The 14,745-nt window shown below is 36.1% G+C and overlaps 1 protein-coding gene across 1 annotated transcript; it reads left to right on the top strand.

Annotated features, from left to right (window-relative positions):
* The first annotated feature begins 8,226 nt into the window (after window positions 1–8,226).
* LOC103721645 (NADH dehydrogenase [ubiquinone] iron-sulfur protein 6, mitochondrial-like) lies at window positions 8,227–10,747 on the top strand. Its single transcript, XM_008811934.3, has 3 exons — window positions 8,227–8,392; window positions 10,237–10,321; window positions 10,417–10,747. The coding sequence occupies exons 1-3, from the start codon at window positions 8,279–8,281 to the stop codon at window positions 10,524–10,526; spliced, it is 309 nt and encodes a 102-aa protein (XP_008810156.2). The 5' UTR covers window positions 8,227–8,278; the 3' UTR covers window positions 10,527–10,747.
* The last annotated feature ends 3,998 nt before the right edge of the window (window positions 10,748–14,745 follow it).

Raw genomic sequence — 14,745 nt, 5'->3', positions numbered from 1 at the left:
GACCTCTATCATTTTTGGGAATAACTTCAATTATATATTGCCTGCTCTGTTCCATTCTGTCTAAATAATATATTTTCGAAGAAGTGCATCTCCACATCCAACCTCATTCCACCTGTAACAATTCAAGATCTTGCCTAAAAAAGCTAGCTAGATCCTTAATTTTGTGTAAGCATCCAGGATCTATCACAATTGCATAGACGATATAAAACTAAACATACATGCACAGATCCTCTCATGCTTCCCCTTTTAAATCCTACCATTCTCGCTAGGCTAAATATCCAAATTCATTTCATATCCCATCATAAATATCACAATCAACTTATGGTCAATTCAAATGGATTGACCTTAAAAAATCAACTAAGTTGATTGGAAACCCGAAAAACAATCGATGAAGGTTTTTGTTGATTGACCTAGAAAAATCAATTGGGTTTGGTTGTGAACCCAAAAAATAACTGAGATGTAATCTGGGTTATAGCTTATAGTGAAATTCCCAAGAAGCCTTGAGAAGTGAATGTAGGTATAAAGTTGGTACCGAACTACTATAATTTTTTTGTCTTTGCATTACATGATCTGTTTGTCTTTACCTTTTGTTGATTTACTTATTAATTATTTGCTGGAATTTATTATTCTTTATCAAGCATTTCGCTTCGTAGTTAGTTATTTTTTTTTGAAAAACCCAATTCACCCTCCCTCCCCTTGGGCTGCATAGCTGGGCAACAAGTGGTATTAGAGTCTGGTACTCAAGCCACTCATTGATCTAACTATCAAGAGTTAAAGATATATGGCAGCCCTTGTTGGTACCTCTCTTACCGAGGGACAATCCACAAACAGACATCCTCTGTTTGTTAGCACAAACTATACTTTTTGAAAAGTACGCATGCATATTTTTATTGAAGCACTAAATTATAACATGTAGAATGTTATAGTAAACAGTCCTTGTGCACCCACGAAAATAATTGATGGTGTGTCTCTTTTCGAACCCGAAGGAGAATGGATGAATTAGATAAGAAGATGGCACAGCTGAATGCTAAGGTCGTGAATATGTTATATTGTTCATTAGATGCAAATGAATTCAATCATATATCTACTTGCTCTTCTATTAAAAAAATCTAGGATAGGCTGAAAGTGACTCATGAAAGCACTAACCATGTTAAAAAGTCTAAAATCATTATGCTTTTGCATAATTATGAATTATTTAAAATGAAATCAAGTGAATCTATCTCTGATATCTTTACTTGCTTTACAAATATTATAAATGGTCTTAAAAGTCTTGGTAAATTATATTCTAACAGTGATTTTGTGTAAAAGATTCTCAGATCATTACCTAGAACTTGGGAGGCCAAAGTAGCTACCATTCAAGAAGCAAAAGACCTCAGCACCCTTCATATAAAATACTTGCTAGGTTCGTTCATCACTCATGAGCTATCTATAAAGCAAAAGCTTGAAGAAGAGGAATCAAAGAAAAGAAGAACTATCGCTCTCAAAACAAATGCTCAAAAAACAGATGGGAGCGAGGAATCTGACAGTACAAAATGAGATAGAAAATGGCATTGATAATGGCGAAGTTTAGAAGCTTTATAAGAATAAAATGACAAGGAAGAAGGCCTTTGGCTATGGAGGAGGAGAGCAAAGATAAGAAAAAAGAACAACCGCTAACGTGCTATGAGAATACATTAAAGCTTTGATGAACTTCAAGATGCCTTTTATGATTTATTAGGTGAATTTTAAAAGGTTAGCCATAATAATAGAGAATTTAAAATGAAAATCAATCTCTCATAAATGAAAATGAAAATATATTAAAGGTTAAACAAACATTACAAGAAGAAAATCAAAATTTAAGCAAAGAAGTAAATAAGTTAAAACCAATTACAGATAAATTTACTTTAAGTTTGGAAAAATTAAGCATGACTTTGGATAGCCAACAAACTGTATTTGATAAAGCAGGACTTGACTATAACCCTCTGTTAAAACAGAAATCCTTAAAAAAAATGTTTATCAAATTTTCAAACAATTTAATAAGAAAGATAACTTGTTTTAAATATGAAAAAATTGGGCACAAATACTTTACCTGTAATCATGAAGCAAACATTTTGAACGGTAAAGCTGCTATTAAGAAAATTTGGGTTTCAAAAGAATCCAATATTGCTAATCTGTAAGGATCCAAGAAAGCTTGGGTACCTAAAATATAAATTTGATTTTTATGATATAGGTGTGTCTAGCAGCCCATGGGTGCTCTAGACACATGATAGAGAATGAATCATAATTCATTTCTCTTGAAAGAAGAGGAGGAATGATTACCTTTGGCGACAATGGTAAAGAAAAAATTATTGAAATTGGTAAAATGAGTATCACTCCTACATTTATTGAAAACATATTACTTGTAGATGGCCTTAAGTATAATTTTGTAAGTATAAGTCAAGTATGTGATAAAGGTTTTAAAGTAACTTTTAAATCCTCTATATGCTTTGTGTCTAGTCCCAAGAATAATGATATTAAGTTTATAAGGCATAGGCATTATGATGTATACTTGGTCAATTTTGACCATTTATTCATAAAAAACATGCAATGCTTGGTTACTAGGAAAGCCAAAATTAGTAAGACTAGTTGGCTATGACATTATAGACTAGCTCATACAAGCATGGATCTAATTTCAAAATTAGCTAAACAAGATTTAGTTATAGGACTGCCTAAATTAAGTTTTGAAAGAGATAAAATCTATGTAGCATGCCAATTAAAAAAGCAGACTAGAATTTTATTTAAATCTAAAAATATGGTTTCAACCTCTAGGCCATTAGAATTATTGCATATGAATTTATTTAGACCAACAAAAACTTCGAAACTTGGTGGCAAACATTTTGGTTTTATTATTATTGATGATTTTTCTAGATTTATATGAGTATTATTTCTTGCACATAAAAATAAAGCATTTTTTGCATTTATACAAGTGCAGAAAAAGATTTCAACTGAAAAAAGACATAAAAGTTCTTAAGATAAGAAGTGATCATGAAATTAAATTTGAAAATCATAATTTCGAAAGATTTTATAATAAAAATGGAATATAACATAACTTTTTCTGCACCTATAACACCTCAACAAAATAGAGTAGTTGAAAGAAAAAATAGAATCCTTGAAGAGATGGCTAGGACTATGCTGTGTGAAAGACATCTGCCACAATATTTTTAGGCTAAGACAATCAATACAGGTTGTCATATTTTAAACAAGATTTTTATAAGACCTATTTTGAAGAAAATACCCTATAAACTGTTGAAAAACAAAAAAACCTGAAATTGATTTTTTTTATGTTTTCGGGTGTAAATGTTTTGTACTTAATAATGAAAAAAATAATCTAGGTAAATTTGATGCTAAATCAGATGAAGCCATTTTTCTTGGATACTCTTTATTTAGCAAAGCATATAGACTATTCAATAGAAGAACTTTAGTTATGGAAAAGTCCATTCATATTATTTTTGATGAAACTAATGATCTTTCTTCAAGAAAAAAAAAATTGATGATGAAGCAAATCCATTGAGCAAAGAAATGAAGGACCTCACCTTAAAGGACATACCCACACAAAATACAATAGACCAAGAAGAAAAAGATAGTCAAGAAGGAGCGGATTAGTTACAACAACAATCTCAAGGTAGACATAACTTACCTAAGGAATGGAGGTATGTTTATAGACACCTTAAAGAATTAGTTATTGGTGATCTTTCGCCTGGGATAAAATCTAGATCATCCATAGAGATACATGCAATAATTTAGCTTTTTTTCCCCAAATAGAATGTAAATCAAATGAAAAAACTGAACATAAATGCTATGCAAGAAGAAGTGAACCAATTTGAAAGAAATGATGTTTGTTTGAGAACTTGTAAGTATACCCAAGAACTATCTTATATTAGGAACTAAATGGGTTTATAGAAACAAACTGAATGAAGATAAAAAATTTAATATAAAACAAAGTCAGTTTGGTTGTTAAAAGACAAAACCAAAAAGAAGGCATCAATTCTGATAAAATTTTTACACTGTAGCAAGAATAGAAGATATATGATTATTACTTGCATTTGCTTGCTACATGAAATTTAAAGTATTTCATTGGTTGGTGAAGTTTATATAGAATTTGAAAATTATAATTTTCCAAATCATGTATTCAAATTAAACAAAGGCTTTGTATGGTTTAATGCAAGCTCTTAGAGCTTGGTATGAATGATTAAGCTAATTCTTGTTAGAATATAATTTTTCAAGAAGAATTAGTAATAAAACCTTGTTTACAAGAAGAAAAGATTATTTTAATAATATTAAATGAGGTGCTACTTATGAAGTTTTGTGTCAAAATTTTCTAAAGCTCATGTGGGGAGAATTCGATACGAGCATAATGGGTGAACTTACATTCTTTCTCGATCTCCTAACCAAGCAAACAAGAGATGAGATTTTTATTAGTCAAAGCAAGTATACAAGAGAAATCTTAAAGAAATTTGGCATGAAGAATGCAAAGTATATCGTTCCTTTTTTAAGTCCTTCTTGTAAATTAGATAAATATGGGGCTGATAAAAGTATTGATTTAAAACTTTATTAAGGTATGATAGAATCCTTATTATACTTAACTAGAAGTAGACCTGATATCATGTTTTAATGTTTGCTTAAAGGCAAGGTATTAGTCTAAGCCTAAGAAATCACTCTTAAGAGCTATGAAAAGAGTACATAAATATCTAATTGGAACAGGCGATACTCAAAATAATGATATTATTATTGAATTTGTTTGCGAACTTGGAGCTTACTCATTTTGAGGGATCCAAATCTAAATCCAAACTCGATTTTTGTGGTCCTAATGCTTGATTATTTGGTGACAACATATGATCACTGAGCCTCAAATAACTATAGACACCAGCCGTGCGCATCTATTATTACTAAAAGCATGCATAATGAGATAAATTTTTCTCTACGAACATGTTCTATAGATTTTGCAGATTTACTATGGATATACTGTTGATTTTCATTGGATTGTCTGGGGATCCATATCTTTCCATGGCTTAATCAAAATTTCAGTGTATAGGTCTGTCCAAGATATGCTTATGCAGTTATGCATGGATCAAGGTCTAAAACAATGGCAAAGAGGTCATTTAGTACTGGTTGGGCCAAATCTTAAACTAGAATCTGACCTTTTGCAAGTGGATAATTTGGTCAACCTGGTTACTGGGTAAGATGGGAATCTGATTAGGAAATTTAACACCAAACATTTTGTTTGACTACTATCTGATGATTAATTATACTAGAATTAACTATTTACATGTAGTACTTTACGCATAATATGCCTTTTCTCCAAATTATTCTTTTATATAATTAATTTTTTATTGTGCAAAAACTCAGAATTAACTGTAAATGCCCTTTAGAAAAAACATTGAGAGTAAGATATCTAGTCAAAATGACTAAACAAACAATCCAAGGATAGGCCTCAATTTCTCCTGTTCCATTTTGACCAAGTAAACTAATTAACCTTTTTTTATTGAGATAAATCATGTTCTTGGGACTTCCCTGGTATTGACACCCTAGTCCAAGGAAATCAGAATGTCCCCCAAGTGACCACGGCTAGTTAAGGCAAGTGAAGCAATATTTTGAAATCCTGCCTAGACACTAAATTAGTACTTAGGCTGATCGACACAATGCATGAGGTATGGTTTTTTTTTTTTGAAATTAATTTTGCAATATGTAATACATTTGATATAAGATGTGCTTAAACTTGATATATGCTTCTACATTTTGTAATATATAAGATATGCCAATCCAAGATAATAAACAATATAATAACTTTTTATTTCTTTATGCCGGTATTTTTAAATGATTTACTCATATGATTGAAAGTGGGTTGCTCGAAATGGTCAAGATTGACACGCCCCTATTAATCAATAGGCCGCATAGGACTTTGGGATGTATTGACCCAACTCATACATGCTTTTAGGTCGCGGGTTGATTAGGTCAACTAGATCAACTCATCTGGTTCTTTAAACATTTCTTTAAAACTTCGAACTACACTTCCTTGGTAATTGACTTTTAGCCTCTGGATCGGCTGCAATTTAACATTCAAGCCTTATTGACCAAATATTTCATGCCTTTGTAGTTTCAAGGTTAATTTGTTTTTAGTTCCTAATCCATCTAAAAAAGTGTAAAAATAATTTAAAAAAACATGCACAGCCTTACAGAAAAACAAATCATTGTGCTTTTAAACAGGATTTAGTTATATATCTGCGACTAAACACTGGACTAAAAGAAGCGAGGCAGGAGCTAACTGTAAAATCGAAGTCGAAACAGGGACCTAAAACCAATTTGTTCTTTGGGGATTAAAGTATTAAACTGGGCCTTTAAATTGTAAAACTACACGATATCATGCAACACGGGGTAGTTCTATATACACCCCCCCTATTGCTCAGGACACCCCCCAAAAACCAAAAAAAAAATACCCAAACTAACCTTTAGTGTAATTACCATATTGCCCTTGAAATTTTCTCATACACCCCCCTTCCTCCTCCTCCGTTTCGTTTTGAAAAGAAAAAAAAAAACCCCCCCTCAAACCCCCCTTAAACCCCTCGATCCATTTACATCGTTTAGGTGATCTTTGAAGGAGATTTAAGCCCCATTCGAAGCATGGACAAGCAACTAGTGATTTGGGACGAAGAATCGGCCGCAAAGGTACGTGTTCCACCTTGTTTCAAAATTTTTTTTTTTTCACGGTTCGTGCTCCGTTCGGCACTGGATCGCCGAACAAAAGGCTTCTGTTCGGCTGAACAGTGCCGAACAGAAGGCTTCTGTTCGGCTGAACAGTGCCGAACAGAAGCCTTCTGTTCGGCAACCCTCAACCGAACAGATCTGTTCGGCTGCACAGTGCCGAACAGAAGGCTTCTGTCTGGCACTGTTCAGCCGAACAGAAGCCTTTTGTTCGGCGATCCAGTGCCGAACGGAGCACGAACCGTGAAAAAAAAAAATTTCGGGAGAAGCCGGCGAGGTGGTTCCGGGAGAAGCCGGCGAGGTGGTCGGAGATCGGGAGAATGCCGGCGACGAGAGGGAGAAGGGGGAACGGGGGGGTTTTGGGCGTTGGCGAGGTGTTTTGGAGGGGAAGAGCGGGGTGGGGGGGGGTTTGGGGGGTGTAGAGAGCAATTTAGGTGAGGGGGTGGGGAGGGTGGGGGGTAATTTAGGAATTTTTAATTTTTTAGGGGTGTCCTTAGCAAATGGGGGGGTGTAGAGAGTATTTAATTTTTTTTTAATTTTTGGGGGGTGTCCTGAGCAATAGGGGGGGTGTATATAGAACCACCCTGCAACACGCCGCGGAATAGGGGTAGTTCTAAATACACCCCCCCTATTGCTCAGGACACCCCCCAAAAATTAAAAAAAAATTAAATACTCTCTACACCCCCCCATTTGCTAAGGACACTCCTAAAAAATTAAAAATTCCTAAATTACCCCCACCTTCCCCACCCCCACCTCCCCACCCCCGCCTCTGCCTCCTCCTCCTCCCCCCTCCTCATCCTCCTCCTCCCCCTCCCCCTCTTCCCGCCCACCTCTGCCTCCCCTCATCCCTCTCCCCTCCTCCTCCGCCCCGCCTCTGCCTCCTCCTCCTCCTCCCTCCTCCCTCCTCCTACTCCTCCACCCCTCTACCTCCGCCCCCCATCCCCATCCCCTCTTACTCTGCATCCCCCTCCGCCTTCTCCCCCTTCTTTGCCTCCTCCTCCACCCCCTTCTCCTCCACCTCCTCCACCTCCCCCTCCTCCTCCTCCTCCTCCACCTCCCCCTCCTCCAACTACCCCTCCCCCCTCCGCCGCCTCCTCCCCACCCTCCTACCCCTCCTCCCCTCCCCTCCGCCGAACAGAAGGATTCTGTTCGGTTGAGGGTTGCCGAACAGAAGCCTTCTGTTCGGCACTGGATCGCCGAACAGAAGCCTTCTGTTCGGCACCGTTCAGCCGAACAGAAGCATTTTGTTCGGCGATCCAGTGCCGAACGGTACTGAGAAAATTTCAAGGGCAATATGGTAATTACACTAAAGGTTAGTTTGGGTATTTTTTTTTTAATTTTTGGGGGGTGTCCTGAGCAATAGGGGGGGTGTATTTAGAACTACCCCGCGGAATAGTGGAACGGCAGCAGGCAGGAGAAATCTCTCTGCCCACGTTTGAATACATATTTACAGAAATTGCCATTGGTTGTTTCCTTTTTTTTTTTCCTTGTTTCTTTTCAATTTGTGGGGCTTAAATCTCTGTTTTTTTTTCCTTCCCATCTTCTTTCGAGTCTCTCGGCGATGGCGACAAGAAGGCTTCCTCACCTCCTGAAAACCCTCGATCCCTTCCACTCTGCTACGAAGGAGAGGGCAATCAACACGCTCGTCAGCGAGCACACCGCCAAATGGATGCAGGTAGCCGAGTCTGTTAGATTCTGCTGTAAAAATCTCATCTTTCCATCTCCTTCGATCCGATCTCGTCGTGATTGGAGTTCTTTTGGTCCATTTTTTTCATCTCTTTGATCCATCTGATTTCGTATCATATCGGGTTTGGAAAGGCGATGGAACTTTTTTTCTTGATAAAAAGAGAATAAGGGAGTATGATCTGTTATCAAAGTTGGTTCTTTCAGTTGTGTTGATCCCTGGAGTTTGCTTTGTTTGAGATAATGCATCATGAATTCTGGAGTTACCAATGGGTAAATAATGGGAGAATGATCGAGAGGTTTTCGACTTCATGTTAAGACAAACAAAAATCAGACTACTTGATTGAATTCGAATAAAAAAGAAAAAAATGGGAAGAAGAAGAGAAGTGAACAAGTTTCATAGTTGCTTGCTTGGTGGGAATGTTGGAGAAACGAATGAATGGAAATCGCGGTTTGCAACTTTGTGATCTTTCTTATATTTAGATAGCAATACTAGAATGCCAATTACTTCATTCCTTTTCTTTTTCCGATTTCAGTTTTGTTGAATGGGGAAAAGGCCTGCATTGAAATGTAAAAAAATACAACAATGTGCTAGCATTGGTGAAATATCACACCATCAATAATGCATGCTATTGAGATGCAAATATAAAGGAGAATGGTTCGGAAAAGGAAAAAGAAAATGAAAATTATGTAGCTTTTAATTTAGATAAAAGACTTGCAAAGAGTTGTTATTCAATTTGTGACGAGGTGACATCTGATTTTTGCAATGAAATTGTTTCGCCTTTTTCTTTATCTTCCAAAGACTAGATATATAGTTGGCTCATTTTGTTCACCCTTATAACTTAATAAGTCGACACCAGGACTTGTAAAAGAGAGAGCAATCTGTGGCCCTTCACCATATGCAATGGGCATCTGCTAGGCACCATTTGATGCACTGTCTCAAGGTGTAGGTGAGAACAGCAAACTATAAAAACCTGTGGATATCACATACTTGCATTGGTGTCTTAAACAGCTGATGAGCAGGAGGTTAGTACCATGGTAGGTTATGAACATGTAAAAGATTTTGAATTTGAAGTCTCCACCATCTTCCGATCTGTACAATTTCTGGAAATTTAAGCACGTGCATCACGAATACCATACATAGAGACTTATGATTGCATTTAGAAAATTAAATGAGGTGGTCATGATGAGGCATGGAAAGTCTTTATATTTATGTTCTTATAGGATGATGACCAGAGAAATTGGGTCTGATGCATCATGAGGTGGTCACCAGGCAACTTTCATATGGCCATGCTTCTTTCATTATTAGAAAGAGCGATGCCATGTCAATACTGTCAGCTTAGAACTCTGACTTGGCATACTTTTAAAAGACATAAATTATTACTATGAGTGATCACAGATCTTTATGTTCGATCTGGCAAACAAGAGCATCCTATGAAAATAGGATTACCGTATATTCCTTCAGTGACCTATGATTACAGTGAAGGTGGTTAGAAGTTCTTGGTTCTCATTTATCTGAGCTTTCTAGAGGCAGAGGTGCATATCCGATGTTCTCGGAGCACCAATCCATACTGTAATTCAATGGTAGTTTGCCTAGTACAAGGAATTACATATCTAATTCTTTTTCTTTTTTTGTTTTTTGAGGGCTTGCTCTTTTCTGCTGCACTTGCAACTTATCCTTTGACTTTTGCTCGATAATCATGAACTATTCATTTGTGTATGATTGTGGTATTTGTTTCTACTGCATGACTGACTAGAAGTTTACAAATTTGAGTTGAATTTCGCTGGCCAAATTTTCAGGAATATTTTAAATTAATTCTTTTATGAATGGTACAGGATACCAGTAAGAAATCCCCAATGGAATTGATTAGTGAAGTCCCACCCATAAAAGTTGAAGGCCGGATTGTTGCCTGTGAAGGAGGTAAAAACCCATCTTAGTTCTATAATCGGTTTCAATTTTTCTTGCGTTCCATGACTAGGCATGCTCACGTCATGGCATCATCCGATCAATTACAGATAGTAATCCTGCCCTTGGCCACCCAATTGAGTTTGTTTGCCTTGACCCGGAGAAACTGGCACTATGCAAATATTGTGGCCTCCGTTATGTTCAAGATCATCATCACTGAGGGGATTTATCTGAAACTTGTCGGCGATGACGATCTTAAATCATGCCACCCGGCAAGAAACCCTTCTCTGTGTTTTGCTTTGTTGTACTGTAAGAACGATTTGCATGCTTAGCTTATAAAAGTACAACTTGTTTGTGTGAACATAACTAATGTTCCGGAGAGTGGACTATTGTTTCTTCCGAAATACTTATTCTTGATGGATGCATGATAAGTTAATAACCTTACAAAATGTGCATTTCTTTTCTTGATGGGGATACGTGTTAACCTTATGAGGCATTTTATTTCTGAAAATTTACCATCGGAGAGGGGGGATGAATGCCAACAATTTTCATTTTTCAAATCTTTCTGCAGTTTGATGATATCAATGCACATATAACTGTAAAGCCAGCAGTCAACCTTATGATCTTACACTTTCTGTTAAGGCAGCTTCTCATATTATACCAAGCTTCGCAGGATTGTTCTTTTGAATGAGGACTCATGTATCTGATCTAGCAATAGCCAGTACAAGATGCCAACATGGAGCCGGTCTCAGTTTTTATTAATTTGTTCATGTCTTTAGGATTCAATTTGCTGAAGTTGGAAATTAGTTTCTAGTTAAAAGAAAATTTCATTTTTTAATGTTTTGAGTATGTTGTTTATTTTTTAATATAGAAATAATAGAGCTGAAAATTGAATCCTTTAATGTTCAACAATTTTCTATAAAATCAGTAATATGTATGGGGATACGCATGTTACTTGCTAGCTTGATTTGATAGCAATTTATTTAAATTAGGGCATGATAATGGCTATATGAGCCTAAGCCCAAATTTAAATAACTTTAAAAAATAAGTGGTGATTAGTGCACATGGGCTGAAAAAATGTATGTAGTATCCGTAGTAGGCTGCTACACTAATTTAAATTAAAAATATTTCTCAAGATGCTTTATAATTAAATATTAATTTATTAATTAAAAACTAATTAAAAATAAAAATTAAAAAAATTTATGAAAAGTTAGTATTATATATAGATAATGTAGAAGTATTTTCTAAAGCAATTCAGTCATTTTTGTATTAAAATATAAATTATAATTTTTTAAAATTTATTTAAATAAATATTAATAACTTAAAATATATGATGTGTTCGTCAAACTTGTAGAGATGAATCTAGGAATGAAGAATAAGTGAAGTGTGACACATATTGGGAGCATGGGGCGATGATATCAGGTCGACACCATTGGTGGTGTAAGTGGTGCGATGCAAAGTGGTGGGGGAGGGGGTGATGAGGTCGAAGAAGCATCTAGCTAGTGGTTATCTTGATATAGCTACTTGTATGAAATATTCTCAAAAGATCCACCAAAATCGTAAAATCATTGACATTTTTATCCTATATGTTTCACAAAATAAAGCATTTAGGTAGAGATACTATAGCTTTGACAAAAAGGCAGCTATAGCAAGCAAAGATAACATAAATTTAGATATTTCTCTGCATCAATAAATTGATCTAATATTTATAATAAATAGTGTCTAATATACAATATGCTTGAAGCTATTTGCAGCTAAATGGTAGTTCCACTTTGGCCTATCATCGGAAGACCTTAGAAGGCTAGTGATTTAGATCCTCTAATAGATAATCTCCTCTAGTGGCTGTGAGTGTAACTGGCCGACCTTTGTCCTAATTTATAATAAAGAGAGGAAGCTCCTAACATATAGGAGGTTAAATGATTTGGTATATGTCCATTACAATCAAAGGCTAAGGTGCATATAAGAGAAAGTGGAGTTGAAGTATAATGATCCACCTCACAATGATTTTGTGAGGAAGAGAATTCGATATTTGATTGGCTTCAGGCTAGTAGCAGCAACCAAAGCTTGGTGAGCTAAGATTACCTTATCAATTATCTAGTTTTATGGCGAGGCTAGGGTAGATGCAGAACAATAAGAGGATAATATATGCCACGATCACAACCAACCGAACAACCATAGAGGTGAAGGTGGAGCCAATCATCATTGATATCCTTCTAGATATTAGACAAATACTAAGAAGTGGCTACCATGCTACTTGGTCTAGTCAGGGAGATAGAGCCAGTCAGGATGATAGGCCGTGCCGAGCCACTTGGAAGAGCCAGGCAGACAAGGATATCCAAGAAAAAAAAGTAGTTTCTTAGATTAGTGAGAAAAGGAAAGGAGAGAGAACTGCAAGTCTATGGAAGAGTGAATGAGGAGCATGTTCACTCTAATTCTAAGATCAGTAAGCCTTCAAATGATTGGTTGCCCATATCATCTTGTGTTATGAGTGATGATGATAATGATAGTTCAAGCAATGATACATCTCATGGTTAGAGAGATAGTTGTGGATGTGGCATGGGCACATACAACTCATAGCCCTATAGTCCTGATTAGTTCATTGGTGAGTTACAGTTTGCTAATGTCATGTAGGATACGGACCACAGGTTTAGAACCACAAGGATATGATTGCATACAGAAAACATGCCTCTCGATTTGGATTCTATTCTATATGGCCAAGGTATGACCCGTATGGATATCCTTCAAAGACATCATATTCGAGCAACTATTATCCTCCAAAGCTTCAGCCAATTACAAGTCAGATTTTGCTACCTCTATATTCCATCAGATGGAATGACTAGCTCAGCATTAGACATTTGTGTTAGATGTCATGCGCATTTTGTACTTCAAAACCATTTGATATATGTATATTTAGTTATATATATGTATATATTTATACATTCAATTATATTACAATTACATTCATGAATTAATCATATCGTATTTGAGACAAATATAATATAAAAAACATCAAAGTAGTTCAAACAATCAGAATCATTAAAATAATCCCTCAAAGTTGAAAAATAAAAAAATAAAAAATAAAAAATATGGCATATCAGTATGGAACCACCATGCTACAATATACCGAGTGTCGGCATGCTACCGAATTGGCACCTTACCATACTAGTCACTGACCCATACAAAACTCAGTACTAGTTCGGTAGATCTAGGTATCAATTGTACTAGTGTGCTAAAATATATTTTTATAATCATAGTTTATAATTTTAAATTATCATTAATATATATATACATATTCTACTGCAGGTACATGTGAAGAAATGATGAAAAGGGCCATGTGTGCCAGAGAATTGGGAGTTCCTATCGTAATGCATGACTACTTAACTGGAGGATTCACTGCAAATACTAGCTTGACGCTGCTTTGGTTGACCAGCGAACAAGCACGAGCCAGGCAATAAGAAAGCAATAGCCGAGGTTGGGTCGTCAGGAAGGATAGCCAACATAACATGATACAAAGTTTGAAAATCTAATTCATTGATTATGATTGATATATCTTAAAATATGGTGGATTTAAATTACTAGATTTGATGATTACAGCTTAGTAAAATGCAATGCCATGCTATCAAAACTATCTTTTTTTCCTTTTTGCTGCACCCACTTGATGCTTAGGTTCGAAAGTACAAAATAGATGAATTTGCTGGGCATTTTCTTAGTGTAGAACATCCTTAATGGTTTGGATCTATCCATCCATCTGTCCATATGTAAGCACATATGTCTGTATATTTATGTGAGATAAAGCTTCTTAATTTCGTCAAACCATTGTGCTTAGATATATGCTAGCCGCTATATTCATAATCATTTCATTAATGCTGCTATTGCCGGGTCCACATGCCAGAAAAATAGTTTTCTTATCAAGCACTGAGATTGGTGTAATATTACATTGTAGCATTAGAACTTATTCTTACTAAGTACCCCCAAGCATTATATTCCCATGTAGGCACCGATAAAGGCATAGGAAGGCAAAATAGACACAAGGGTCGATCAAGTTAAAGTACCACTATGAATTAAGGAAGAAGGTAAGGGGAGGGAGGGAAGAGAAATTAAAAGCTAGCATGCAAAAGGGAGGAATAAGTTCAAGAGATGAGAGCCACAGAAGACTCTCCTCACATTGGTGATGCCCTCTCACGCTGCCCAGAGCTCCGCCTCAATGACCGTCAACCAGGTGGTGCGCCGGCCTCCTGCCACAACCAGTCTACCATGATAGTCTCTGATAATAAATCTTACTCCTCTATGTGTACCATCCACTGATATGCCGCCATCGAAGTTAACTTTAAGATGACCAAGAGGTGGGAGCATCTAAGTTCTTTCAACTTACCTTTTTCTCTCTATATTAGGATTACTACACGTCAAAATGAGAATTATTATAGCCAATGTTTTAATTT

This window comes from Phoenix dactylifera, chromosome 17 (assembly GCF_009389715.1).
Source record: "Phoenix dactylifera cultivar Barhee BC4 chromosome 17, palm_55x_up_171113_PBpolish2nd_filt_p, whole genome shotgun sequence".
Lineage (NCBI taxonomy): Eukaryota > Viridiplantae > Streptophyta > Magnoliopsida > Arecales > Arecaceae > Phoenix > Phoenix dactylifera.
Note: the sequence above shows the minus strand (reverse complement) of the source record. Positions and strands in the feature narration are given on the sequence as shown.

What these genes read in the sequence shown, in the direction of transcription:
- LOC103721645 (XM_008811934.3), top strand. Translation starts at nt 8,279, where the DNA reads ATGGCGACAAGAAGGCTTCCTCACCTCCTGAAAACCCTCGATCCCTTC. An exon ending in ACACCGCCAAATGGATGCAG is followed by an intron (nt 8,393 to 10,236) that starts GTAGCCGAGTCT and finishes TGAATGGTACAG; the next exon opens with GATACCAGTAAGAAATCCCC. An exon ending in GATTGTTGCCTGTGAAGGAG is followed by an intron (nt 10,322 to 10,416) that starts GTAAAAACCCAT and finishes GATCAATTACAG; the next exon opens with ATAGTAATCCTGCCCTTGGC.